General features: G+C 40.8%; 1 protein-coding gene across 1 annotated transcript in view; it reads left to right on the forward strand.

The window, feature by feature from the left end:
* The first annotated feature begins 685 nt into the window (after window positions 1–685).
* pstpip1a (proline-serine-threonine phosphatase interacting protein 1a) overlaps window positions 686–27,360 on the forward strand; it is a 32,937-nt gene continuing 6,262 nt past the window's right edge. The window contains exons 1-11 of the mRNA XM_022679936.2: window positions 686–1,183; window positions 2,492–2,592; window positions 2,688–2,762; window positions 2,919–2,953; window positions 3,048–3,154; window positions 3,271–3,333; window positions 6,108–6,206; window positions 8,389–8,434; window positions 13,348–13,427; window positions 20,317–20,415; window positions 23,497–23,593. Of these exons, the coding sequence (XP_022535657.2) occupies window positions 1,151–1,183; window positions 2,492–2,592; window positions 2,688–2,762; window positions 2,919–2,953; window positions 3,048–3,154; window positions 3,271–3,333; window positions 6,108–6,206; window positions 8,389–8,434; window positions 13,348–13,427; window positions 20,317–20,415; window positions 23,497–23,593 (835 nt within the window). The 5' untranslated portion in view covers window positions 686–1,150. The remainder of the gene's footprint in view (window positions 1,184–2,491; window positions 2,593–2,687; window positions 2,763–2,918; window positions 2,954–3,047; window positions 3,155–3,270; window positions 3,334–6,107; window positions 6,207–8,388; window positions 8,435–13,347; window positions 13,428–20,316; window positions 20,416–23,496; window positions 23,594–27,360) is intronic.

A 27,360-nucleotide genomic window follows, 5' to 3' on the forward strand; every position in this document is an offset into this window, starting at 1 on the left:
ACAACGTGCTTAGCGGTACGCCATCCGCGCACAGGAAGAAGGAGTAGGCGGCGGAGGTTTTAGTTGAGAAGAGAGTGTTTTAAAGCAGCGAGGGAAAAGAGCGACAACTTACGAGGCAAAAACGACTATAATAATGGAGCATTTAGGCTGAACAGCGTGTATTCGCTCTTGTCTCCCACAACAACACACTTTAATGCTGCACCGACTCAGCCTGAGGAGTTTATAAATAAATACATGATACCGGCTCTGTGAGACGGACTGGCGACATCTCTGCTGTTCAGAAGCTAAGACACACAACATAATGCAAACGTTTATGCCTTTTTATTGATTATTCCCTATAGTTTTGATACTTACAAGAAATCCTTGTTGAAAAAAATTTAACTTAATTGTTTTAAAGTACTAATTATAAAAATAATTATTATTTCTTTATTTATTTCTATTTGTGTTTGCTGTTTGAAATGTATGCTGTGAAGTTAAAAATATAACTTTAAAAAAGGAAATCAATTGGTCATTTATTATTAAGTAAAATGTCTTGTTTTCTTGAGTATTTTTAATTACTCTTTAAGCAAACAAATATGTCTTATCCAATTTCTCAATAAATCAAATTGATTTTTCAGTACAGTACTTGATTACTAAAATAATCAATAGCTGCAGCCCTAGACTGAATTATTATTTCTCTCTGCAAAATGCAAATCAATTGATATAATTTATACAATTTGATATTTTTTTGGATTTTATTTTTGATATTCTATTTCTCACGGTTAAAATTAACCTTCCCTTAAAATTATAGACTGTTCATGTCTTTTACAGTTTGGAAACTTCAAATCAGCAAGAGATTCAATAATTATTTACTTCACTGTATAGTGTAACCTTCTGTTCAATTTAGCATCTTCTATTTCAGGAGGTTCATTATGTCCAGCGTTTGAACGGTGACTAAAACAGGCTGTTATCTACAGGGCGCCTGTGGTCAGTGACATAATGCAGAAGCTCTTCCTCATCCTAGTCGAACACAGGCAGCACAAGTGAACTGCTGTGAGGTCTTGGGTTTCCTGTGTGTACTGCTGTTGTTCCTTTTTTAACTGAAAATTTGACTTACTCACTGCATTTCGCTGGAGTTTGCGCTGGAGTAAACAGAGCTACAGAGGCTGAGATGACACCGTTACAGTTTAAAGATGCGTTCTGGGTAAGTAATCATGTGTTAAGATGTTTTAGAAGTTTGATGTTTCAGCTGAAGTCCATGTGTGGCAGGTGTATATCTGGATATGAATGTTCCTTTTTGAACTGTAACGTTCATCTTGTGTTTCTTGTACAGTTTTAAAGAAGGATGTTCCACGTTCTAGGCTGTAGAGTGTTGTCATAAACTGGCAGAATGGTAGTCTGAGAGTTGTCAAGTCAAGTCAAGTCAAGAGGCTTTTATTGTCATTACGTCTGAGTACAGGTACACAGTGTGATGAAATTACGTTCCTCCGGAACCATGGTGCAACATAGAACCACAAGCAATAGACAACATAAAGTGCAGGAGTGACGACAGTGCAACATAAAATTATAAAATTATAACACTAAATAACAATAAATACAATAAATACAAAAGACGAGACAATTTAAAGACAGGACAGTGCAGTACCTTCTACGTTGTGTGTAGAAGTATGGTAGAAGTATATACTCCCCTCTTTTATGTATGTATGTATGTATCTATATAATATATTCTACACAATCCACTCTTACTGTCCATTCTAAATAAAACACTAAAGCAGATATCTCGTAGTTTAATGGTCAGAGAATAGCGTTCCCTGCCAGGAGGTAATGGGTGTTTCTGTAGTTTTTAGAGCGTGGGGGGGATCGGTAATCAGGTCGGCATTGTCAGGGTAAACCACTTCCACTCTTTTTGCGGATTCTCTTCAAGAATTGTTCTCCCCTGGAACTGCATGACACATGTGGCTTTGATCTTCAGCGATATATGTATACATATATATAAAACAACAAATCTTCAAAGCAGCACGGAACGTTTCTGGGTTCATTTGCATCCTAGCTCTCGCCTCATAAACCTGTTTTACCTGATGCACTTCCAGAGGTCGAGCTGTTCCCATGATTAAAAAAGTACATTCTGGATCTGCTTCTGCTAAAGTTTTAGATTTATAGGACAGAAGTGTGGCTGTAAAGAGTCTAAACGAGATCATCCCGCATGTGTGGAACAGCTAGAATCTAGACGTGGCATTCTATTTGTGAGCTGAGCCACCAACGGTTTAATTCCAGAATTCAGGATGAGTAACATGACATGACGCACTGGTAGTAGTATGGAAAGATGATCTTGTGATGTGAATTAGCCTGAAATACACCACGTTGTTGCTGTGTTGGTTTAAACAAGCCTTTCCTGATTATAATTTCCTCTAAATGTGAACTTATTAATTAAAAATAATTTATGGTTATATGAGCTGAGAAAAACACTTTATCTGGATGGTGAAGAGATAACACTTCCTCCACTGGCACTTAGGGCCCAGACTTTGTTAGCAACGCCGGGTACGAGGCCCTCACCCAGAGGCTCTACGATGGCCGGCGGGCCTGCAAAGACATGGAGGAGCTCTTGAAGATGAGGTGATCTTTTAAATTGATTTACTTTCCATTTGAATAAGATTTGAAGCTCATTTAGACGTGATGATGTGATGAGAAGGGGCTTCTGCTCTTTGCAGGGCGATGGCAGAAGAGAAGTATGGCAAAGAGCTAGTGGCTATTGCACGAAAGGCTGGAGGCCAAAGTGAAATAGGGTAAGTGGTTAACTTTTAACTCCTCCGCACAGAGTGCTCCACTCCTGACAAGGTACTAATCCACACTACTGAGAATCAGGCTTAGGACATAAGCAGAAAGAATGTGGATGTGAGACACATCCATATTAGTAACACGTTCCTCATTTCTTCTTGCAGCACTTTAAAGGCTTCGTTTGACCAACTCAAAGCACGTAAGTGGCAGGGCGGCACGTCCCGCTGGTTTTATCAGTTATAATTTATGCACTTAAACTGGACCACAGACACTGATGTTTAATTTACAAACAGAAATCGAGAACATCGGAAACTTGCACATCCACCTCTCGGGGATGTTAAAAGAAGAAGTCAAGCGCATGGAGCAGTTCAGAGAACGTCAGAAAGAGCAGCGGAAAAAGGTGCGTCCGTGCAGAAAGACACAGTGGGTTTTATCCTGACCTTCATCCTCTATCTGTCTCACCAGCCCACACTGAGGCCTGGCAGGGCTCTGATTATGAACCTTTCTCTATTGCAGTTTGAGGGAATCATGGAGAAGGTTCATAAGACCAAAGTCTCTCAGTACAAGAAGACGATAGAGGTGAGTCTCAGACTTTCAGATAAATCACAAAAGCACGACCCGAGGGGCAGGGGCAGATACTACCCGCCTCACTTTTCACACTCAGAAAGATGTGCTGCTGAACCAGAAGATCAGTCAGGAAATTACACGTCTATAAGTGGCACTGAGAGAGTGAGAGAGCGAAAGAGCGAGAGAGCAGGAAGAGGAAGAAGCATTCAAAGTCAATTTAAATCGGTGTGCATTTCCGTGCCTGTGTGTGTGTGTGTGTGTGTGTGTGTGTGTGGTTTTTGTGTGTGTGGTGGGGTCAGTGCTCAAAAGTCCCACATCTATTCCTCATTAATATTTTTAAAACCCCACACACACACACACACACACATAAACCAACGCAAGTTTCCCTATTCCTCTCATAGATTGGTAATTTCCTCAAAATGCGGTGTGTTCTCACACACACTCTTGTACTAGTGTGTTCTGAAGATCAGGACAGTTTTAAGATCACAGAGTAACTGTTTAAAGTGAATCATCTTAAATCTAATCTAAACATATATTTCTGATTGAAATTATTTACTACTGAATTATTAATCGTGTCCCTTATTTAAGTTACTTAAGGTAAGAGACTCTGTGCTATTGCATTGACAAATAGTTAATAAACATATTTTAAAATGTTTTATCAGATTTTCTCCCCAGTTTATAAGGCCTATTACGCAACCCACACAATAGGTGACATGTGAAGTCAGACTCCACCTATTTTTGAACTGCTACTGATGCAGCATTGCTGAGTAGCATCATAGCACTAACGCTCGACACGGAAAGCACAGCGACTCGGTTCTGATACATCAGCTCACAGATGCAGTCTTGTGCTGATCCACATCACCCTTTGGAGTTGTATGGGAGGAGACAACAGGCCTATGCCTTTTCCCCCTAATGCGTATTCCGTCTTTCCAGTATTTTATATGAGACTTAGGTGAGATACTAAAATAGACTAATCTAACTCCAATTTATGAACACCAACTAGGTGGAAATAAACAGTTAGCCATTATCAGTAGCACATATTCTAAGATTAGGTTCTGTCTAACAAAACCAGGTTTGGGTAAATAGTTCAGTGATAGGAGATATGGGCATTAAAGCTACACAACGATACGGCGTAACATGTGAGAACAGCCTGATACCGGGGTGTTCAGCGGTCCAGAACTTAGTCTACACTAGCGGTTACAGAACATAACACTCAATCTTATCTGTTTCCCTCAGAGGGTAAAATATGGCATAGCCTAAAAATGACTGCATAACATGTGAAAACAGCCCGGCACCTCGGTTGAGATGTTCAGCGGTCCAGAACTTAATCTACATTAAGAGTTACAGAACATAACACTTAAACTTTCTGATATAGCGCCTAGTGAAACTCACTATATAACTATGGAAGTCCAGAAACTAGTGTTTCATTATTATTGTGTTATTAATTTTTAGTCTTTTAAAATGCAGGCATTATTTGCCTCGCAGAGTAAGGCTTATCTGGCTTTTACTTTGCTTAATGTGCACCGTATGTATGAAAATAGATCAGAAAATAGACGATAGTGTGCCTTATAATAGGGTGCGCATTATAGTGGTAAATTCTGCCTCATTTCGATGACAGAGACATCAGGGACCAGGACATTTTTTTTCCAAATTAGCAATAACTAATGTCAGCAGCGAACTAGCTAACATACTAATGTTATTGGGGAGAGCACTGACCTTATCAACAAGCTAGTTAACACACTAACGTTATTGGGGAGAGAACTAAAGCTAGTGATGAGCTAGCTAACTTTAGTGATGAGCTAGCTAACTTTAGAGACAAACTAGCTGAAATACTAATGGCACCAGGGAGAGAAGTAAAACTAGCATTGAGCTAGCTAATCTTAGTGCTTGTCACCTTAGTGATGAGCTAGCTAAAATACTAATGTTACCAGAGAGAGAACTAAAGCTACTGACATTTTAGCTAGCTCACCACTAAGGTTAGTTAGCTCATTAATAAGATATTCTAATTTAGATTAATTGACTTCATGTGGTGATTTCTGATTAAGTTTTTGAAGAGACACAGAATAATAATTCTGATAATTTAGATTAATAGAGATTATACTTTAATTTTTTTATTTTTGTATTTTAATCTTGGTCTTGGTCTCGGTTTTTCCAGGTCTCGGTCTTGACTTTAAAAGTCTTGGTCTTGACCCAGAAATTACTAATACTTGACTCGGAAATACTAATGTCCGAGGTGAGAAGTCGGGGTGTTGTAAAGACCATTAGGGTACCGCATTGAATAATATTACAGAGTGATGATGAAAGAGCGTTTCTTGGGGCTCCAACAGCTGCTAATGGCAAGCTGCATAAAGGGGATTCGAATCTGCAATCTCAAAATCATAGTAAAAGTGCTTTAAAACAATGAGACACTTTTGTTAGATAAACTGATTTTCTCACTGTTTCTAATTAATCTAAAAATGTATGTAAACTGTTAAATAGTAAAGTAGTATGTACATTCTGAACGTTACTAAATTATTAATAATATGATAATAAAATGTTAAATATTTACATTACCCAGCCAACACACTAATGGGGGCCTCAAATAAAAGCAAAGCATGTTCTAGGTGGTTCCATTTTTACAGGACCAACATTGAACTCACAGACAAAATGGAAATGTTATCTGAGTAGATGTAAGATATGCTTTATCCACAGTTTCACTTTTTCCACAGTAACAGTTTTTTTGATTATTATTTTACATTAAATTAAAGATCTGTGTCTCTGTTTAAGAGCTTCTTTATTTCATACAGTCTAAAAGATCATATGAGCAGAGATGCAGAGAGGCAGATGAGGCGGAACAAGCAGCTGAGAAAATCAACAACACCACCACCCCAAAACAGGCAGAGAAGGTAAAATAGCATTTTCTCATTTTCTCACCCAGTCAAAACTGTTAAAAACATTCCCGTAAACACCAGTAAATCATCACTATATATCACACTGCTAGTTAAATAGTGGAGAATGAAAAGCAACATAATAATCTTAAACACACCAACAAAACCCTCAAGAGGAACTAGCTAAAGTTTTTCTCATGTTTCTTACATATATTTGACCTAAACATCATCACACATCTGTCTATCGATCTCACTGGCTTTAAAAACACCCAGCAAGCTTCAGACACTTTACTTGTTGTTATTTTAAAGGGGTTTTTACACCAGTACTATTTAAAATAAACTCTGGTTTGTACCTGTATTGTGGTTTGATAGAGGAGGTGATCTCGATCTGGTCTCAAACGAACTCACAGCTATTAACAAATGCTGTTTCTGCTCCATGTTGTTTACACACGCAGCCTGTGCTGTATTCACTGCTCACAGCCGTGCTACTCTGTTTACTATGTGTACATCTGTGCTGCACGCCCTATTAAAAACACTGTGTTTAAAAGCACAGCGACAAATTTTCAGTGTTCTGTGTTAAAGCAGCTTTACACTGCACAGACATACAGATATACACGCTGTAACACAGAATCTTCTCACTATATTTACTTACTTACTCCTGCACCAGACAGAGGGGACGATGTGCTCGCGTGGTTTGTTGGTTTGTATTTTGGTGCGTCTAGGTTTATACCTTAAAACAAACAAATAAAAAAAACAGAGGGAGAAACAAAAGAACGCTCTAAATAGACAAACGCATCAAATGAACCGGATCAAAGAAACCAACTACAGGTGTAAAAATGCCCTTAAACTGTACAAGATGCAATAAAATAGCAAAAAAGGTTAAACAAATACAGTAATGAATTTCAACATTTTTGCGTACATTTTATCTAAGACTTCATCAAATGTATCAAAGTACGTTAAAAAAAGAACCAAATCAAACAAAATTAGACAAATGATTCACTATTGAAGATCTGTGAGTGGAATAAGTATGTAAACCTTTAGGATTATCAGATAATTTTAAGGTCAAATTACAGCCAGGTGTTTTTAATAAATGGAATGACTCAGGAATCAGGTGTGAGTGGGTGGAGCCTGTTTTTTTTAAAGAACAGCAATTATTTTAAAGCCTGATCACTGCAGCATGTTTATGAAAGTGCATCATGGCACAAACCAAAAAGATTTCTGTGGAGATCAGAAGAGGAGCTGATGCTGATCAGGCTGAAAAAGGTTAAAAGAAACAACTCTAAAGAGTTTATAAGGAAGTGAAAGTATAACCTATTCTTACCCCTACTCATTTATTATTAGCCTTCCGAGGAGGGGGCAACCAACAAAGATCACACCGAGAGAGAGTGTGTAAAATAGACTATGAGGTCACAAAAACCCAGTGTAACTTCTATGCAACTAAAGGCCTTTCTCACTTTGGCTAATGTTAAGATGTTACTGTTAAGATAAAATAATTATTTATTACTCGTGTAGACACTACATGTTGTTAAGTAATGTTTAAGTGAGTGTTAACGTATGAAACTCTGCCTCCTGTAAATGCACAGTGTGTGGAGGTGGTCTATTGTTCTTCTATTGTTAGAAGTGTTGTACTTTAGCTGCAGCAGGAAGGAAGGACCTGCAGTATCGATCCTTCACACGTTCAGAGTGAGATTTATCCACCAGCATCCTCCTTTCTGTACTACCTGCACCGGGTCCGGGGGTCTCAGGACAGAGCCGGCCCTCTTAATGAGCAGAATATTTTGACTTTTGGTTGAGTTGGTTCTTCTTATCTACATTTAGGAAAATCTGAAGACATTTTCAGTGAAGTTTTTAATGCACCACTGTTCTACATATAATCTTCAATATTCTGCCTTTTGGTGGCAACAAAATATCTCACCAAGAGTCGTCAAACATCGGCATGCTTCTGTGCACGTGCATCTGTGAAAATCACATTTTACGCTGTCATTTCCTGTGTAAAGAAGAACACAGTCAGAGTTGATGCTGATAAAAGACAATTAAGTTGGAAATTTAAACTGTGCATGTTAATGATGATAATAAAAAATAATAAATTCTGAAGCTGGTTATGAAACTGTTCAATAATCTAATTTTTGATATTTTCAGATTTTATTTGCTTTTGGAGTTAATTGTGTTAATTAACATGATATAATGTTGAACTTTGCAGGTACAAAACAAGGCCAAACAGTGCAGAGAGGCAGCAGGAGATGCAGGTAAGAACATTTTATAATATTTTAGCTCATTTTGACTGGTCAGATGTTTAATTTCTTTCAATTTGAACCCTGTTATAATAATTAACAATTTGTAAGTGCATGATTGGTTGGTTTATGAAGGTTTGTAAAAGGTTCCCAAAAAGCATAGTTGCTAACTAAATAAGCAACATACATAGTGGGAACGATGCAGTGGCTATGCAAGTGTTTCCCAAAACCGTAGTCTGAACCACAGCGGTAAGTCCGATCTATCGTTGAGTCACTCAGGTGTTCCACTGAACTTTCACAAACACTGTCGTTAAGTTGCTTAGTTGGAGCTATGGCTTAGGAGCTGTGTTTGAAGCTTAATTTCCACTGATTGCGTCATCGATGAGGAGGACGCAGTACACAGAAGCATGTAAGTGGGCTGAAACGTAAAATCCTTTAAATGAGTAGCTACATATAATCTAGGAAAAAAACTTCCCTCATAAATCCTTATCAAAGGATCAGTAAAAGAGGTTTGATCACTTTTTACTAATTTCTGACCGTATGTTTGCTCTGTTTTCGGGAGACTTGTGAAATATGCGCTCTCATTTTGACAGGAAGCGACGAAGGAACAGACATGCGCTTTAGTTCTTTACACATTTTTCTAAAGCATTAGCAGCACTGTTCACTGGGCTTGGGGAGTCAGGCTAACGCTAGGTAGCTAGCATTAGCGAGGTTGGGTAATGTTGGCTAAAACCTTAACACTCCTTCGATATTAGTGACGTACCGCTCTATGCAGCTGCTGTATCCTTTTAACCAAACTGCTCTTGGTAATAAACCTCCCTCTTCAGCCCATTTTTCTATATCGTTCACGGTAAAAACGTAGTAATAGCTGAAGATATGTGGTCCACACCATTGTCTACTTCCTCCCATCACAGCATTACTTTCAATTAAAAATGGCGTCAGCGTGAAAAGAGACTATAGCAATGAGTTGTTTGCTGATCTGTTTATGTTTAGAATGTTGCATAGCAACACTGTGCAAATGTGCATATATCAGCAAGAGCACATCCACAACTCCAAAAGAAAAGGAACCTTAAAGCTATTATTTCCAAATGTGGAGAGGCTGCAAACAGATACTGCTGTTTCTCAAAACTGTACCTGGGCTGAAAAAACAGATGAGATCAGGCTGAATCTAGCTGGCCTTGGTGTCATCAGGCCACGATCTTCATCATGAATTGGATTTACCAGTCTAGTAACGTTTCTGCAGTTAATGAAGAGAGAAAGAATAGTACATGTAGAAAGGTTAAGAGTTCACTGCGTTTCTGTTCTAACTGGGCTATGGTAGGATGTTTGTGTTATAGATAGATAGTGTGTTGATAAGTATATTGTCGTTTAAGTAGACAAACCACAGCTGGGTGCTTTTCTCATGTGTGGTTGATCTCAAAGCCTATTGATTTGCTTATTGATTTATCAGTTACTGTAACTGGTTACATTGCAGGATTTAGTGTTTGTGTGATTTAGCATCATCTAGTAGTCTTCTATGTCTAGTAGTGAAAAAACTAATTTTTGTTCCAGTATGTTTTGACTTTAATAGTGTCATCAGTATATCTAAGATTAGAGTAAAATGAATGACATTGGGCAGATATACTGTAATGTCTCTGTAATGGAAAATTAGAACAGTGTGGTTTGTTGAATCACCAGCCCCTGAATAGCTTTTGCCATATATACACGCTGTTTATATTATAAGTCTGTGAAAAGCTTTGCTGCTTCATATACAGCTCTGGAAAAAAACAAGAGAGCACTTAAAAATGACGAGTTTCTTTGATCTCTTCCTTTCTCCAGAGCTTTATATGGTTTTAATTGTCATACAGAGCTACATACGGGGTGTCCATGTAGGGTTTATATAGAATGTAGAGTAATGTTATTTTATTTAGTATTCTGTTTAAAAGTTGGGTTTACGCTGCTGTGTTCATATGTGTGTAATAAGCGGTAGAAACAGCCAATCAGCTTGCTGGTTTTGCGGCGTGCACAGGAGAGTGTGCTGGTGGGGGGGAAGTATTTACCCCCCCATATAAATACTAAGTATAGCCACCTTTCACTGCAATTACACCTGCAAGTCTTTTGGGGTTTATGTCTCTACCAGTTTTGCACATCTATAGAATGAGATTTTTGCTCATTCTTCTTTACAGAACAGCTGAAGCTCAGCCAGGTTGGATGGAGAGCGTCTGTGAACAGCAGTTTTCACAGTCTTTCCACAGAAACTTAATGGGATTCTAACAAATGAATATTATTTGATCTAAATCATTCCACTGTATCTCTGGCTGTATGTTTAGGGTCATTGTCTTGCTGGAAGGTGAATCTCCTTCCTCTCCTTCCCTTCCCCTCCAACAGGTTTTCTTTCAGGATTGTCCAGTATTTATTTATCTGCATCCATCTTCCCATCAATTCTGATCGGCTTCTCTGTTCCTGCTGAAGAAAAGTATCCCCACAGCGTTATGCTGCCACCACCATGTTTCACAGTGGGGATGGTGTGTTCAGGATGATGAGCAGTGTTACCCTTCAGCCACACAAAGCACTTTGTCTCAGAGTGCTTTTGCACATCACACTTTTCAGAATTTTATTTTATAAAAATTTTGAAAACAATGTATCATTTTCATTTCACTTTACAATTATGTGCTACTTTTTATGTAGGTTAATCACTTAAATCTCAATAAAATACATTTAAATTGGTGGTTGTAAGGTGAAAAAATGTGAAAGAGTTCAAGGAGTATGAATACTTTTGCAAGACACTGTAATAGAAGCTAATATTACCACACAGTGTACAGTGCAGTGGGGGCTCAGTGGTTTGAGTATTTCTGAGATCCACAATAAGTAGAACTGTGGGGAACAGAAAAGCAGAACGTTTGGTGGAGGAGCTGCAGCAACAGAAAGCTTACCCACATCCACTCAGCTAAAAACAGAGAGCTGAATACCTTCTTTACACACTTTAAATCCATCAGTACAATTTATTTAGGGGGTTTTGCAGACCATGTGTGTCTGTAGATGTTACCCATCACCTGATGGAAACTTCTACGGTGATTATGCTGCACGTCACAAACAGCCACAGAGTAAATTGTTCATTGTTCCACCCACACAGTAAATTAACCAGGGTTAAGTCAACACTTCCACACTTCCTGTTGTACTGCACTCCACCAAACAGTGACTGTTGTGGTGTGTCATTATTTAAATGTATTTTATTATATATTATTATACATTATATATTTCAAACATGGGGATCTCAGACAATGTGCTGTCATGGTTTAGATCATACCTCACTGGGCGCTCGTTCAAGGTGTCGTGGCAAGGACAGCTGTCCTCAGCCCGCTCCCTATCCACTGGGGTTCCCCAGGGTTCGGTACTGGGACCCCTTCTCTTCTCAATATACACTGCCTCTCATGGTCAGGTTATCCACTCACATGGATTTTCCTACCATTGCTTTGCTGATGACACCCAGCTATACCTGTCGTTCTCACCTGAAGATAACTCAATCTCTGCACGGATATCGCAGTGTCTCTCTGACATATCCTCATGGATGAAGGAGCATCACCTTCAACTAAATCTCTCAAAGACTGAACTTCTGGTCATACCAGCAAAACTATCTTTTCAACTTCTCTATAAGCATCGACTCTCTCTCTCTCTCACCGACAAAGGTTGCTAGGAACCTGGGTGTTATGGTTGATGACCAACTCTCCTTCACGCACCATGTGGCCTCAGTTGCTCGATCCTGCCGCTTCGCGCTTTATAACATCAGAAAAATTAGACAGTTTCTGACGCAACAGGCCACCCAACTCCTGGTACAAGCAGTCGTCATCTCACGCCTCGACTACTGCAATGCCCTGCTAACTGACCTACCAGCCTGTGTAGTAAAAACACTCCAAATGATCCAGAATGCAGCAGCACGTCTGGTCTTCAACCAACCAAAACGGGCACATGTCACCCCGCTGCTCATTGAGCTCCACTGGCTACCAGTTGATGCATCAAATTCAAAACTCTTACAATCACCTACAAGGTGATGACAGAACAGGCTCCTTCCTACTTGCACTCACTCCTGAAGGCTTACGCTACCTCACGGCTGCTGCACTCCTCCAATGAACGTCGCCTCGCTTTACCAAACAAACATTCACACAAAGCAATCCAGACTGTTCTCATACAGAGTTCCCCAATGGTGGAACAAACTACCTTCTACTACCAGATCAGGAGAATCTCTCGCTATCTTTAAGAAACACCTGAAGACAGAGCTCTTCAAAGAGCACTTACTCTCCTAACACCTCTAACTAACTACCTTCTACTACCAGATCAGGAGAATCTCTCACTATCTTTAATAAACTCCTGAAGACAGAGCTCTTCAAATAGCTCTTACTCTCCTAACACCTCTAACTAACTACCTTCCACTACCAGATCAGGAGAATCTCTCACTATCTTTAATAAACTCCTGAAGACTGAGCTCTACAAAGAGCACTTACTCTCCTAACACCTCTAACTAACTACCTTCTACTACCAGATCAGGAGAATCTCTCACTATCTTTAATAAACTCCTGAAGACAGAGCTCTTCAAAGAGCTCTTACTCTCCTAACACCTCTAACTAACTACCTTCTACTACCAGATCAGGAGAATCTCTCACTATCTTTAATAAACTCCTGAAGACAGAGCTCTTCAAAGAGCACTTACTCTTCTAACACCTCTAACAAACTAACTACTTCTAACCCCATTTCCTTCTTCCCCTCCTTCACTCCTCTATCCCTTTATTTCCCTTCGACCTCCTTTGAGCCCTATCTAAAAATGGGTTATCTAAATTCCTATTACTTTTGTACTTCATTATTGTAAGTCGCTTTGGACAAAAGCGTCTGCCAAATGAAATGAAATGTAATGTAATGTATTTATATATGCTCATATACATGTTCTTTATTTTCAGAGAAGCAGTACATGTCAAACATTGATCAACTGGACAAGATTCGTCAGGAATGGGAGACGACGCATGAGAGCACATGTGAGGTAGAGTTAAACTCTTCTTACCAAAAAGTTTCAGCAGCAAACGAGGCGCTAAACCACATACATACAAAACACAGCGTCCACTTTTAGCACTCTGATAACCACAGCTACCTCTGACACAGCTATAACTAGCACTGGCACAGCTAACTCTCAGACAACACCAGTGATAGAAAGAAAATAACAAGCCAGTGCATATAAACCTCATCATTTATCTTATATCTGACTTGCAAAAGTATTCAGACCCCTTTGAACTTTTCCACATTTTGTCACCTTACAACCACAAACTTAAATGTATTTTATTGAGATTTAAGATACAGCAAAGGCAACAAAGGAGTGGCTCGAAAAGAAGGACATGGGGTGGCCTAGCCAGTCTTCAGACCTTAATCCCATAGAAATGTTATGGATGAAGCTAAAGTGCCAATACTTATTTCAAATACTTGTTTCTCTGCAAAATGCAAATAAATGTATACAATTTATATAATGTGATTTTCTGCATTTTATTTTTGATATTCTGTCTCTCATTGTTAAACAAATAATTCAGTGGGCAAATCAGCAAGGGACCAAATAAATATTTCCTTCACTGTCTGTGGACATGACCTCTGACCTGGGTAAATGTTCTGTATTAACTATACAGCAGCAGTCTGCTGCAGTGTGAAAAAGTGGGGCTAGACTGCTATAGGCTCAATAGGTAAATGTGTTGGTTTTTATGACAGTACAAAAACAATGAAGGCACTGTGCTCATCCTCGTTCTTTCATCTCATTCAAGGAATGAAAGGTTTTTCCCTACTCTTCCCTAATCACTCTCCTGCTCTGGATTTGAAGCTGTATTTCCTGATTAAAGGTTTAATGTTTGTGAAACACTATAGGTCTTTCTATATACACTATAGGAGTTGTATATGATACTGCATATAAAACGGTTCCTCAGCCTCCACTGTCTGCAGTAGTTAGTAAAAGAAAATCCTCAGAAATACGAGTTGATCGGAGAGACGTATCAACATCAAACAGTGAGTTCATGGCCACGCCCACCTTGGCTCAGGACCGCCCACAGACAGAGCTAAGCCCCGGGCTACAGCATTAAGAGCTATAGCTAAGGAGGAGCTAACAGCTCTGTTTAAAGCTCTGGTTACAGAGCTAGTTAGCGTTAGCTATCTTGAAGCACGGTTTGACAAGGCAGCACAACTCAACAAAACACCGGTCAAAACGGCGCCGTTGACGTCAGATTTTATGATATAAAGCGGACTCTGGGGCTTCGACGGGGTAAAACTGCCAAAGCACCGAATCACCATTTCTGAGGTAAGAGTTTAGTAGCGTTAATCTTGGGTTATTCGCACTGCTGTTCAGTGACGTTTAAAAAAACTTTATCCAGCACTCACTGCTTTATCTTTATAACTAAGGTTGTATCTCTGAAAACATTTAGTCCTTTGAGTTTTAGAGCTGTAAAATTGACTTGGGGGAAGGCAGGTAGGCGTTCTCTGCTGCAGTGCTGTTAGCCAATCAGAGGCGATATATTTCCATGTACGAATATTCATGAGCAAGAGCCAAAACTTGTCTTTCTTTAGGGCTAAATAAAAAACACCTGAGCATTTTTTCCCACAAAAAACAGCTCACAGGGCATTCACTCATACTACAGACACAACTAGACATTTTAAAATGAATTTAAAAACAATGGAATAAGACCATTAAGAAAATGTGAACTTTTCTCCGTGTTTCTTGATGCATCTCTGATCCTGCTCTGTGCTGCATTACTGATCCAGAACCTTCAAATCAAATCAAACCAAATTTATTTGTATAGCGCTTTTTACAACTGGTGTTGTAAAAAAATGGTTTTGGCACAAAGCAGCTTTACAGAAACATGATTACAGGACGAAGAATCAGGCAAAACATTAAACATAGAAAATACAGAATACAGAACCCCCAGTGAAAAACTCCCTCAGAGCTGCAGGAGGAGGAAGAAACCTTGGGAGGACCAAGACTCACATTAAGGGGGGACCATCCTACCACTGGTCAAATGGCTTTTAAATTAATTTTAAAAAGTCTTTTATACATCCACATAGGTTTTATGTATTCAGGAGTGTAATAGCGCCACTAATGGCTTGGATGTAATCTGTAGTGGAGAGTAAGATGGTCGATGAGCAGCTGATCTGTGGTGGTGGTGGAGAAGAGCTGACTTCAGAAACTTCCATCAGTCTGGCCGGACAGGAGACGCGAGAGCCTGAGGGTCCAACATCGGTATCGGGTCAGACAGGTGGGCAGTCAGTAACTTGGAGGAAGGCAGAGAGATGGAATTAGTTTTGACTGGATTTATGTAAAACAGAGAATATAAAACATTATCAGAGTGTGGCAAATGACTCCGGCAGATCTAAATAAAACAGCCTAACTAAAGGCAGAGAGCCAGAAGGTAACATAGACATGGAGGCTCCCTGAAACACCAGCATCCACCCACTCCACCGTCCACAAACCTGAGTGACCGTGTGCAGTGGGAGAACAACAGCACCAGCATCTCAGTTTACCCACAATTCTCTCTGTCCATGAACCCCTGAATCTGCAGCCTTATCTAAAGGGAAAAACATTAATTACCAAAAGCTAAACTAAACAAGTAAGTTTTCAGTCTAGACTTAAAGATTGAGACTGTGTCTGAGTCCCGAACATATTCGGGGAGATTATTCCAGAGTTGAGGAGCTTTATAAGAGAAAGCTCTTCCTCCTGCAGAGCTCCTCTGAATTTTAGGAACTACTAATAAACCAGAACCCTGAGATCTAAGTAATCGTGGTGGTTCATAATAGGAGATTAGGAGCGAACCCGTGTAGGGCTTTATACGTTAACAGGAGAATTTTATAGTCTATGCAGAATTTGACTGAAAGCCAGTGCAGTGCTGATAGTACTGGACTAATATGGTCAAATGTTCTAGTTTTAGTAAGGACCCTGGCTGCAGCATTTTGAACTATCTACAAGTTAATGCAGGAACATCCAGACAGTAGCGCATTACAATATTCTAGCCTTGAGGTAATGAAGGCATGGACTCATTTTTCTGCGTCATGCAGAAAATGCTAGAAAAAAGTGTTTATCAAATGCTAGATCTGAATTAATTACAGCTGTTTTAAAGGCTTTGGGTACATGGCCCAGGGTGAGCGATGAGTTTATTATCATTAACAGAGGTTTAATTATATCTGGCAGTACCTGTTTTAGTAATTTTGTGGGAACAGCATCAAGTGTGCAGGTTGTGCTGTTTGAAGAGGAGATCATTTTCTCTAGTTCTAGCTGTGGAAGTGGGTTAAAGACTTCCAACCTAACTTCAGTAACAGGGTTTTGTTCTAGATCAGCCAGACCAGATGACAGAGAGGATGTAATATTTATCTGTTTAATTTTATCCCGAATGTTTTCAATTTTACTATTGAAGAAGTCCATAAAATCGTTGCTGGTGTGAATGGCTGGAATCTGAGGTTCAGTACCTGCCTGGTTTTTAGTTAATTTGGAAATAACACTAAAGAGAACTCTAGGATTATTTTTATTTATCTCGATCTGTGAGGCCAGATACGCTGAGCGGGCTTTATTAAGTTATTTTCTATATTTAACAAGACTTTCTTTCCACGCAGAGTGAAACACTTCCAGTTTAGTTGATCGATATTTACGCTCTAAATTTGGTACTAACTGCTTTAAGGTACGAGTTTGATCATTGTACCACGGTGCGAGCTTTTTCTGTCTCTCTATTTTGTGTTTAAGGGGAGCTACAACATCTAAGGTAGAGCGAAAGGTATTTTCTAAACCTTCGGTTAGTTTGTCTAGTTCTACTGGGTCTACAGGAGAATATATTAGAGTTGATAAGTCTGGAAGCTTACCTGTAAATTGTTGGGCTGTAAAAGGCGTAATTGAACGTTTTACAGAGTAGCTAGGGGATGTACGTATATTATGACTGAGATGTAATTTAAATGAAATAAGGTAATGATCTGAAATTGCGGAGGTTTGAGAACGAATATTCGGGTTATCTATGCTCACACCCAGGGTCAAAACTAAATCCAGAGTATGATTACAGTAATGAGTAGGTCCTGTTATATTTTGAATAATACCAACTGAGTCTAAAATCGATGTGAATGTGTTTTTAATGGATCATCCAATTTTTCGAAATGAATGTTGAAGTCTCCAACTATAATCACTTTATCATTACTTACTGCTAAGTCTGTGACAAAATCACTAAATTCTTTTAAAAATTCTAGATAGGGCCCTGGTGGTCTGCAGATATTAATTAAAGATAACTGGATTAATTATACTGGTGTAAAGAAGCTCAAAAGAAGTAAAATTTTCATAGTGTTTCTGATTGCTAACTAAGGTACTTCGGAAAAGTATGCAGACCCCACCTCCTCTACCGGACAATCTCGGATTGTGTATATAATTATAGCCTGCAGGGGTGGCTTCATTTAATGCTACATATTCATTTGGCCTAATCCAGGTTTCTGTCAGACACAGAATATCGAATTTCTGATCAGTTATCATTTCATTCACTAGAACTGCTTTTGAATTTAGAGATCTGATATTAAGTAAACCAATCTTTAGGTTTGAAGTGTTAGTACTACAGTCTGGATACACTGGTAACATTCTCTATGGTCCCTGTTCTCCAGGCCACAACAGTGGTTTCTTGACCTTGTAACTTGAGTGAAAATGAACTGACCACCTACAGGTTCCACTTCAGGAGGCATCTCACAGCCTTTTAGACGTACAGCACGTGGGCGTGTTCCAGTATACCCGTACGCTGGTTGAGCTCCGCCCCCAGCTGTTTCCAGAAGGTGATGGTCTGTGTACAGACTGGTATCTCAGGTGTCTCAGCCGGCCTGTTTCTTAGGCATGATGGATTTTTCAACACTTTATGATTAATAGACCAAAATATGGAGCGCTGTGAATATTGGAGATATGGTTTTGTTCCAGCAGACAGGTGATTATTGTGGAGATTGTGTTATGGTTGTAGAATGTGATGCTGAGATGGTTTGATATTTAGTGTAAACACACAGGACAGTTTTATGTAAATTTATATGTAAAGATTTTCTGTGGCATTTATTTGCATATGTTGCTTTAAAAAGACAAGCAGTCCAAAAGTCAGTGAAATCCAATTACATAAAATTACTATAGTAATACTTGTGATTACATTATGGTTACATTTTATAACAGCTCTTTCATATTGCATTATCTTTTTTTCACTAAAGTGCTCATGTGGCAGGAGCAGCTGCAGGATCCAGGGTTAAGCTTAGGTTCACTAGAATTGCGTCATTTCATGCGGGTTTGTTGGGTCTCAAACCTAACCCAGGCAGGCACTGGAGTAGGAACCGGGGGGCATCCCACCCAATATCAGAAATAGGTGGATTTGTTCAATTGTTTTTAAATTCATTTTAAAATGTCTAGTTGTGTCTCTTGTATGAGTGAATGCCATGTGAGCTGTCTTTTGTGAAAAAAGACTAAATGTTTTCAGTGATACAGCCTTAGTTATAAAGATACAGCACTGAGTGCTGGGTAAAGTTAACCCTTAAACTTTACTAAACATCAGACTAATGCTACTAAACTCTTACCTCAGACTTGGTGATTCGGTGTTTGAGCAGTTTCACCACGTTGAAGCCCCAGAGTCCCCTTTATATCATAAAATCCGAACAACTGCACTTTGACCGATGTTCTTTCAAGTTGTGCTGCCTTGACAAACCGTGCTTCCCTAGTGTTTATTTAAGGTCTCGGTAAAACACAGAGTCAACCGGAGATCCCATTTAAACCTATAGCTACAAACACAAAACGGCTAACGTGGACAGTCGTGAGCCGAGGTGGGCGGGGCCATGAACTCACTGGTTGACATTGACACCCTAAAGCAGGGATGGGCAACTTCCATGATGGAGAGGGCCACATTTTTTTCAGCATGACCATTGGAGGGCCACATGACCTCGCACTTCAAATAATTGAATATGAAAAACGCTACAAATGATTTTCAATAAGAACAAATTTTATATGAATTTATATCTGTATGTTTACAGCACCAACATTTATCAACAACTATTTTCTGCATATTAATGCATTTTAATACGGCAAAAGACAAACCGTTTGCTTAAAAAAAGTGCAGAAAGGAAGTCCTTCATATCAAAGAACAAAAAGTTTGCTTAAAAAACTGATTGCAAATACAGTAGTTCCTCTGTGTAAAATAAGTTCATTATAACAAGTCCTTCATAAGCAACAAGGACAAAACATTTGCTTATAAAAGTGCAAAAGGCATTTGAACTCATTTATAACAAAGAACAAAAAAGATTTAAAAACTGATTGCAAATAGCTCATTCAATAATAGCAGAAAACTAGACCACAGAGGCCCAACATTTATTGAAGCTAATGAGAGAGCTGTGGTTTGGCCTGCTGGCTCACAATGGACTGGATGTCAATGTCAATTTTCGTGGTTGTTTGGCAGGTTGTTTGACCTCTAGCGGTCAAAAGTAGAATTACGTTTTTTTTTTTGTTTGTTTTTTTTAATTATGAAATTATGAAATTATTTTTGATCTATTCGCGGGCCGCACTGAGTGATGACGAGGGCCGTGTGCGGCCCCCGGGCCGCCAGTTGCCCATCCCTGCCCTAAAGTCTCTCTGATCAACTCGTGTTTCTGAGGATTTTCTTTTACTAGCTACTGCAGAAAAGGGAGGCTGAAGAACAGCTTCATATGCAGCATCATAAACAACTCAGAGAGACCTATAGTATTTCACAAAGAACAAGAAAAAGTAGATTTTAGCGGAAGGAGACCTTTAATACTAATATGAATCTATAGTAAATATGCATAATGCATAATGTACCAATTCAATGTTAATGTATAGTGGCTGATTTTATGATGGGGTTGTGTGTTAGAAAGATATGTTACATTTATTTGTTGCATTCTAACTGCAGGTGTTTCAGCAGCAGGAGGGAGATCGGATCAGTATCTTAAGGAACGCTATTTGGGTTCACTGTAACCACTTCTCAATGCAGTGCGTAAAAGATGACGAGGTTGGTGCATTTATTTCGGACCTTCTTGTTCCACAGAGCTATTTCTTATTGCCTTTTTATCACAGAAACATTTATAGTTACCTGAAACGTTGTATATAAACATACACTACCGTTCAAATGTTTGGGGTCACATTGAAACGTCCTTATTTTTGAAGGAAAAGCACTGTACATTTCAATGAAGATAACTTTACACTAGTCCTAACTTTAAACAAATACACTCTGTACATTGCTAATGTGGTAAATGACTATTCTAGCTGCAAATGTCTGGTTTTGGTGCAATATCTACATAGGTGTATAGAGGCCCATTTCCAGCAACTATCACTCCAGTGTTCTAATGGTACAATGTGTTTGCTCATTGGCTCAGAAGGCTAATTGATGATTAGAAAACCCTTGTGCAATCATGTTCACACACCTGAAAACAGTCTAGCTCATTACAGAAGCTACAAAACAGACCTTCCTTTGAGCAGATTGAGTTTCTGGAGCATCACATTTGCGGGGTCAATTAAACGCTCAAAATGGCCAGAAAAAGAGAACTTTCATCTGAAACTCGACAGTCTATTCTTGTTCTTAGAAATGAAGGCTATTCCATGCGAGAAATTGCTAAGAAATTGAAGATTTCCTACAACGGTGTGTACTACTCCCTTCAGAGGACAGCACAAACAGGCTCTAACCAGAGTAGAAAAAGAAGTGGGAGGCCGCGTTGCACAACTAAGTAAGAAGATAAGTACATTAGAGTCTCTAGTTTGAGAAACAGACGCCTCACAGGTCCCCAACTGGCATCTTCATTAAATAGTACCCGCAAAACACCAGTGTCAACATCTACAGTGAAGAGGCGGCTGCGGGATTTTGGGCTTCAGGGCAGAGTGGCAAAGAAAAAGCCATATCTGAGACTGGCTAATAAAAGAAAAAGATTAAGATGGGCAAAAGAACACAGACATTGGACAGAGGAAGACTGGAAAAAAGTGTTGTGGACGGATGAATCCAAGTTTGAGGTGTTTGGATCACAAAGAAGAACGTTTGTGAGACGCAGAACAAATGAAAAGATGCTGGAAGAATGCCTGACGCCATCTGTTAAGCATGGTGGAGGTAATGTGATGGTCTGGGGTTGCTTTGGTGCTGGTAAGGTGGGAGATTTGTACAGGGTAAAAGGGATTCTGAATAAGGAAGGCTATCACTCCATTTTGCAACGCCATGCCATACCCAGTGGACAGCGCCTGATCGGAGCCAATTTCGTCCTACAACAGGACAATGACCCTAAACACACCTCCAAATTGAGCAAGAACTATTTACAGCAGAAGCAGGCAGCTGGTATTCTATTGGTAATGGAGTGGCCAGCGCAGTCACCAGATCTGAACCCCATTGAGCTGTTGTGGGAGCAGCTTGACCGTATGGTACGCCAGAAGTGCCCATCCAACCAATCCAACTTGTGGGAGCTGCTTCTAGAAGCGTGGGGTGCAATTTCTCCAGCTTCCCTCAACAAATTAACAGCTAGAATGCCAAAGGTGTGCAATGCTGTAATTGCTGCAAATGGAGGATTCTTTGATGAAAGCAAAGTTTGATGTAAAAACAATGTTATTTCAAATACAAATCATTATTTCTAACCTTGTCAATGCATTTCACAATGTATGGTGGTGAATAAGTGTGACTTTTCATGGAAAACACAAAATTGTTTCCGTGACCCCAAACTTTTGAACGGTAGTGTATACATATAAATAAGTGGCTCTGTGAGCTTGGGCAACCCTGATCATTTTCATGATTTTCTTTATAAATCATTGGTTGGTCAGATCAACAATTTCAGTTAAATATATCATATATCAGATGAACACAGTGATATTTACGAAGCGAAATGAAGTTTATAGGATTTACAGAAAGTGTGCAATAATTCTTAAATTAAGCAGCTGCATAAATTTGAGCCCCAAAAGAAAAATAACATCAATATTTATTAGATCCTCCATCCTCTAAACTCTTCCTACAGCTTCCAATGAGAGTCTGGTTCTTCTGGTTGAAGGTATTTTGGATCATTCTTCTTTATAAATCATCTCCAATTCAGTCAGGTTTGATGATTCTGATCATGAACAGCTGCTTTAAATCACACCACAGATTTATAATAATATTCAGGTCTGAGATGATCTGAGATGATCATTCCAGAACGCTGTTCTTGTTTCTCTGCATGAATTAATGATTTAGTAGATTTAGAGCAGAGTTTAGTGTTTAGTGTTTAGGGTCGTTGTCTTGTTGAAGGATCCAGCCCCGGCGCTTTAACTTCAACTTTCTCACTGATTCTTCAACATTGTTCTGAAGAATCTGCTGATATTGACTGGAATCCATGAGTCCCTCAACTTTAACAAGATTCCAGTACCTGCACTGATCACACAGACCCACAGTATACAGACTCTCTAAGATGATGATGTAGGTGTTTGGAGCTGGTCTGGAGGTCTGTGGGTTCACTATGACTGTTCTCTCCATCCTCCTCCTCTTGTTCTGTCACTTCAGGTCTTAATTAGAACTGTGTCTGTGGTTCTTCCTTCACTCTGATCCTCACAGTGGAAACTGCAGCTGAAATCTCTAAAATTATTCAGCTTTTTATATCCTTCCCCTAAAAAAATAATCTTAGTTTTTTGGTCATTTGAAAGTTGTTTGGATGCTTCCGTGTTGCCAATTTTCAGAGAGATGCAAAAGAGAAGAAAAACTTGCAATAGGCGCCCTAACCCTTTCTCATAATTGGATTCATCTGTGTATGTGGATCAAAGGTCAATTAGCTTAACGAACTAATTTTGTGTTTGAATAATTAGTGCTAAAGCTACTCAGATCAATAAAATGACAAGGGTGCCCAAAGTTATGCACCTGCTTAATTTAGTTTAAAGAATTATTGCACACTTTCTGTGAATCCTATAAACTTCATTCCACTTCTCAAATATATCTGTGTTTATCTGCTATATGATATATTTAACTGAAATTACTGATCCAAACCACCAATGATTTATAAAAGAAAATCATGAAAATGATCAGAGGTGCACAAACTTTGTCATACCACTGTAAAGTGCTGCTTCACTGCTTTCTGTTTATTTCTGTGTTTTTTAGAGTTATGAGGAAGTACGGACAGTTATGGAAGGATGTGACATCACAGCAGACATCAACAGCTTTATTGAGCTGAAGAGAACAGGAAGTTCTCCCCCACGTCAGTATAAACACATTTCAAAGTCAAAGTCAAAGTGTTTTTTATTGTCATTCCAGCTATATACAGAGTACACAGTGAAACGAAACAACGTTCCTCCAGGGACCATGGTGCACATAAACACAGTGTAGACAGAACAATAGTGCAACAGTACAAAAGTGCAGACAGACAATACAACACCATACAGACAAAGAATAATAAATAACAAGACAGTGTGCAAATTTTGCAGTGTGCAAAAAAGACCAGTGAGGTAGTAATTACCTCTATTACACAGTGTGCAATAGAGTCCAGTGAGGTAGTAGGGTTTTTAGTGCTTTCCATTTTCTGGGGTAAGTGGGGTAAGAGTGTGTGTGCATGTACAGAAAAAACATCAGTTCAGTCTCTGCAGTTGAGGAGTCTGATTGCTTGGGGGTAGAAGCTGTTGCAGAATCTGGTCGGGCTGGACCGGATGCTGCGGTACCTTCTTCCCGAAGGCAGGAGGGAGAATAGTTCGTGTGAGGGATGGGTGGGGTCATTCACAATGCTGGTTGCTTTGCGGATGCTGCGGGTGGTGTAAATGTCCGTGATGGAGGGGAGAGAGACGCCGATGATCCTCTCAGCTGTCCTCACAATACGCTGGAGGGTCTTGCGGTCAGAGACGGTGCAGGTCCCAAACCAGGCAGTGATGCAGCTGCTCAGGATGCTCTCAATGGTCCCTCTATAGAAGAGTGTGAGGATGGGTGGAGGGAGACGGGCCTTTCTCAGCTTCCGGAGGAAGTAGAGACGCTGCTGGGCTTTCTTGGCTGTAGAGCTGGTGTTCAGGGTCCAGGTGAGGTTATCTGCTAAGTGGACACCAAGGAACTTGGTGCTCTTAACAATCTCCACAGAGGACCCGTCGATGTTGAGTGGAGAGTGGGTGTGTTGTGCTCTTCTGAAGTCAACAACCATTTCCTTTGTCTTGTCCACATTCAGGTGAAAGTTGTTGACTGTACACCAGTCTGTCAGCCGCTGCACCTCCTCTCTGTATGTTGACTCGTCGCCTTTGGTGATGAGACCCAGCACGGTTGTATCATCGGCGAACTTGATAAAGCTGTTAGAACTGTGTTTTGCAGCACAGTCATGAGTCAGCAGGGTGAACAGCAGAGGACTCAGGACACTGCCCTGGGGGGCCCCCGTGTTCAGTGTGATGGTGCTGGAGGTGCTGCCCCCGAACCGGACTGACTGGGGTCTCCCCATCAGAAAGTCCAGGATCCAGTTGCAGAGGGGGGTGTTGAGGCCGAGCGAGCTTAGCTTCCTGATGAGGTTCTGTGGGATGATGGTGTTGAATGCTGAACTGAAGTCTATAAACAGCATTCTGACGTAAGTGTCCTTCTTTTCCAGGTGGGTGAGGGAGAGATGAAGGGTGGTGGTGATGGCATCGTCTGTGGAGCGATTGGGACGATACGCAAACTGCAGGGGGTCCAGTGAAGAGGGCAGTTGTGTCTTGATGTTCCTCATGACTAGCCTCTCGAAGCACTTCATGATGATGGGTGTAAGTGCAACGGGACGGTAGTCATTGAGGCAGGACATTGTGGACTTCTTCGGCACGGGGACGATGGTGGTGGACTTGAGGCACGTTGGGACAGTGGCGCTGCACAGGGAGATGTTGAAGATGTCCGTGAGAACATCTGTCAGCTGGTCTGTGCACTCCCTGAGCACTCTGCCGGGGATGTTGTCTGGTCCTGCAGCTTTTCATGGGTTGACTCTGCGCAGAGTGTTCCTCACATCCACTGCAGTCAGGCACAACACCTGCTCGTCCGGCTTGGGCATGGTCTTTCTCGCCATCGTGTTGTTTTGTGCCTCAAACCGTGCATAAAAGTTGTTCAGGGCATCAGGGAGGGAGGCATCATGTTCACAGGACGGTGGCATTGTCCTGTAGTTGGTGATTGCCTGGATGCCCTGCCACATGCGCCGCGCGTCACCCGTGTCCTTGAAGTGGCTGTGGATTCTCTGGGCGTGTGCGTGCTTTGCCACTCTGATAGCTCTTGACAGGTCGGCTCTCGCTTTCCTCAGGGCCACCTTGTCACCCACTCTGAAGGCGGAGTCGCGGGTACTCAGCAGCGCACGTACCTCAGCAGTCATCCAAGGCTTCTGGTTTGGGCGTGTAGTGATGGTCTTGGAGACAGTGACATCATCAATACACTTGCTGATGTAGCCAGTGACTGATGCTGCATACTCCTCCAAATCAACAGAATCGCCTTCAGTAGCAGCCTCCCTAAACATGTCCCATGCAGTGCACTCAAAACAGTCCTGAAGGGCAGAGATGGAGCCTGCCGGCCAGGTTTTCACCTGCTTCTGAACTGGTCTGGAGCGTCTGATGAGTGGTGTGTATGTTGGTGTCAGCCAAACACACATGTGATCCGAGAAAGCGAGGTGGGGGCGGGGCTCCGCCCGGTACGCGCTGGGCATGTTTGTGTAAACAAGATCCAACGCGCTCGCTCCTCTCGTTGCAAAGTTCACATGTTGGTGGAATTTAGGGAGCACTGACTTGAGATTTGCGTGGTTGAAATCTCCGGCGATAATAAACAGTCCGTCTGGGTGTTTGTTTTGCAGATCGCTGATAGTCCGATAGAGTTCACACAGAGCCTCTTTAGCATTAGCACCAATGCTAGCGCTGGGTGGAATGTAGACAGCAGCTATTAGCACGGCGGAGAACTCCCGTACTAAATAAAAAGGTCTGCACTTGACTATCAGGAACTCCACCAGCGGAGAGCAGTGTTTGGCGACAGTCACAGCGTTGTTACACCATTCCGTGTTGATGTAAACACACACGCCTCCACCGCGGGTCTTCCCGGATAGAGGCGCGCTTCTATCGGCTCTGAACGCGGTTAGCCCGGCTAGCTGAATGGCGCTGTCCGGAATGTTGTCGTTAAGCCACGATTCCACAAAAACCAAAACACAGCAGTCTCTGAACTCACGCTGGGTTGTTCGCTGGAGTCGAATGTAGTCCAGTTTATTGTCAAGGGAACAGACGTTTGCAAGAAAGAGCGATGGTATAGCCGGCCGGCTAGGACTAGCCTTTAGCCTCGCGCGAATCCCGTCTCTCTTTCTGCGCTTACGCTCGCACCGCTTGCGATGGCACTTCCGCTGGGCTCCGGCGTCAGGAAACACCGCGGGCTGGCGGCCTGGGTCTCTTAGCAGGCTAAGCTCAAGTAGCGTCTGCAGAACCTCGTCCGGTAGCGTGTTTTCTGGCTGGTTTCTCCACTGTAGCAGGGTCTGGCGGTGGTAGAACATGTGCACGGGTGTTCCGATGCACATATTTGCAGGAAATAAACGGAAAAAACGACAAATAGTAACACAAAAGCACCATTTAACGGACCCGGAGCGGCCGCTGCGTGTTAACGCGCCACCATCTTGAGAAACCTGTTTAAAGCTTTAGTGTTTATAAATGTCTGGACATTCATGCATTGAGCTGGTTGTAGTAATTATTCTACCGCAGAGTAACAGATATATACACATCCAAATTTATTAAATTCACACAGATTATACACAACAAAAAGGTCCTATTAAAGAGAAAGAAACACTGTTTATAAATAAACTGGGCAGAATTTGAGAGGTGGGTAAATATAAAGCAATATTTTAAATGCAGACGGAGGGTTTAGTAATTAATTACGCTTAGGCTTCATTCACGTTACAAGCCAGTTACTGGCGAGAGAACTAAGTTTAGCATAGAGCTAGCTATCATTAAAGGAGAGCTAGCTAATGTTAACGGGGAGAGAACATAATAACGTTAGCAGCGATTTAGCTAACGT

The sequence above is a fragment of the Astyanax mexicanus genome, unplaced genomic scaffold, assembly GCF_023375975.1.
Source record: "Astyanax mexicanus isolate ESR-SI-001 unplaced genomic scaffold, AstMex3_surface scaffold_37, whole genome shotgun sequence".
Lineage (NCBI taxonomy): Eukaryota > Metazoa > Chordata > Actinopteri > Characiformes > Acestrorhamphidae > Astyanax > Astyanax mexicanus.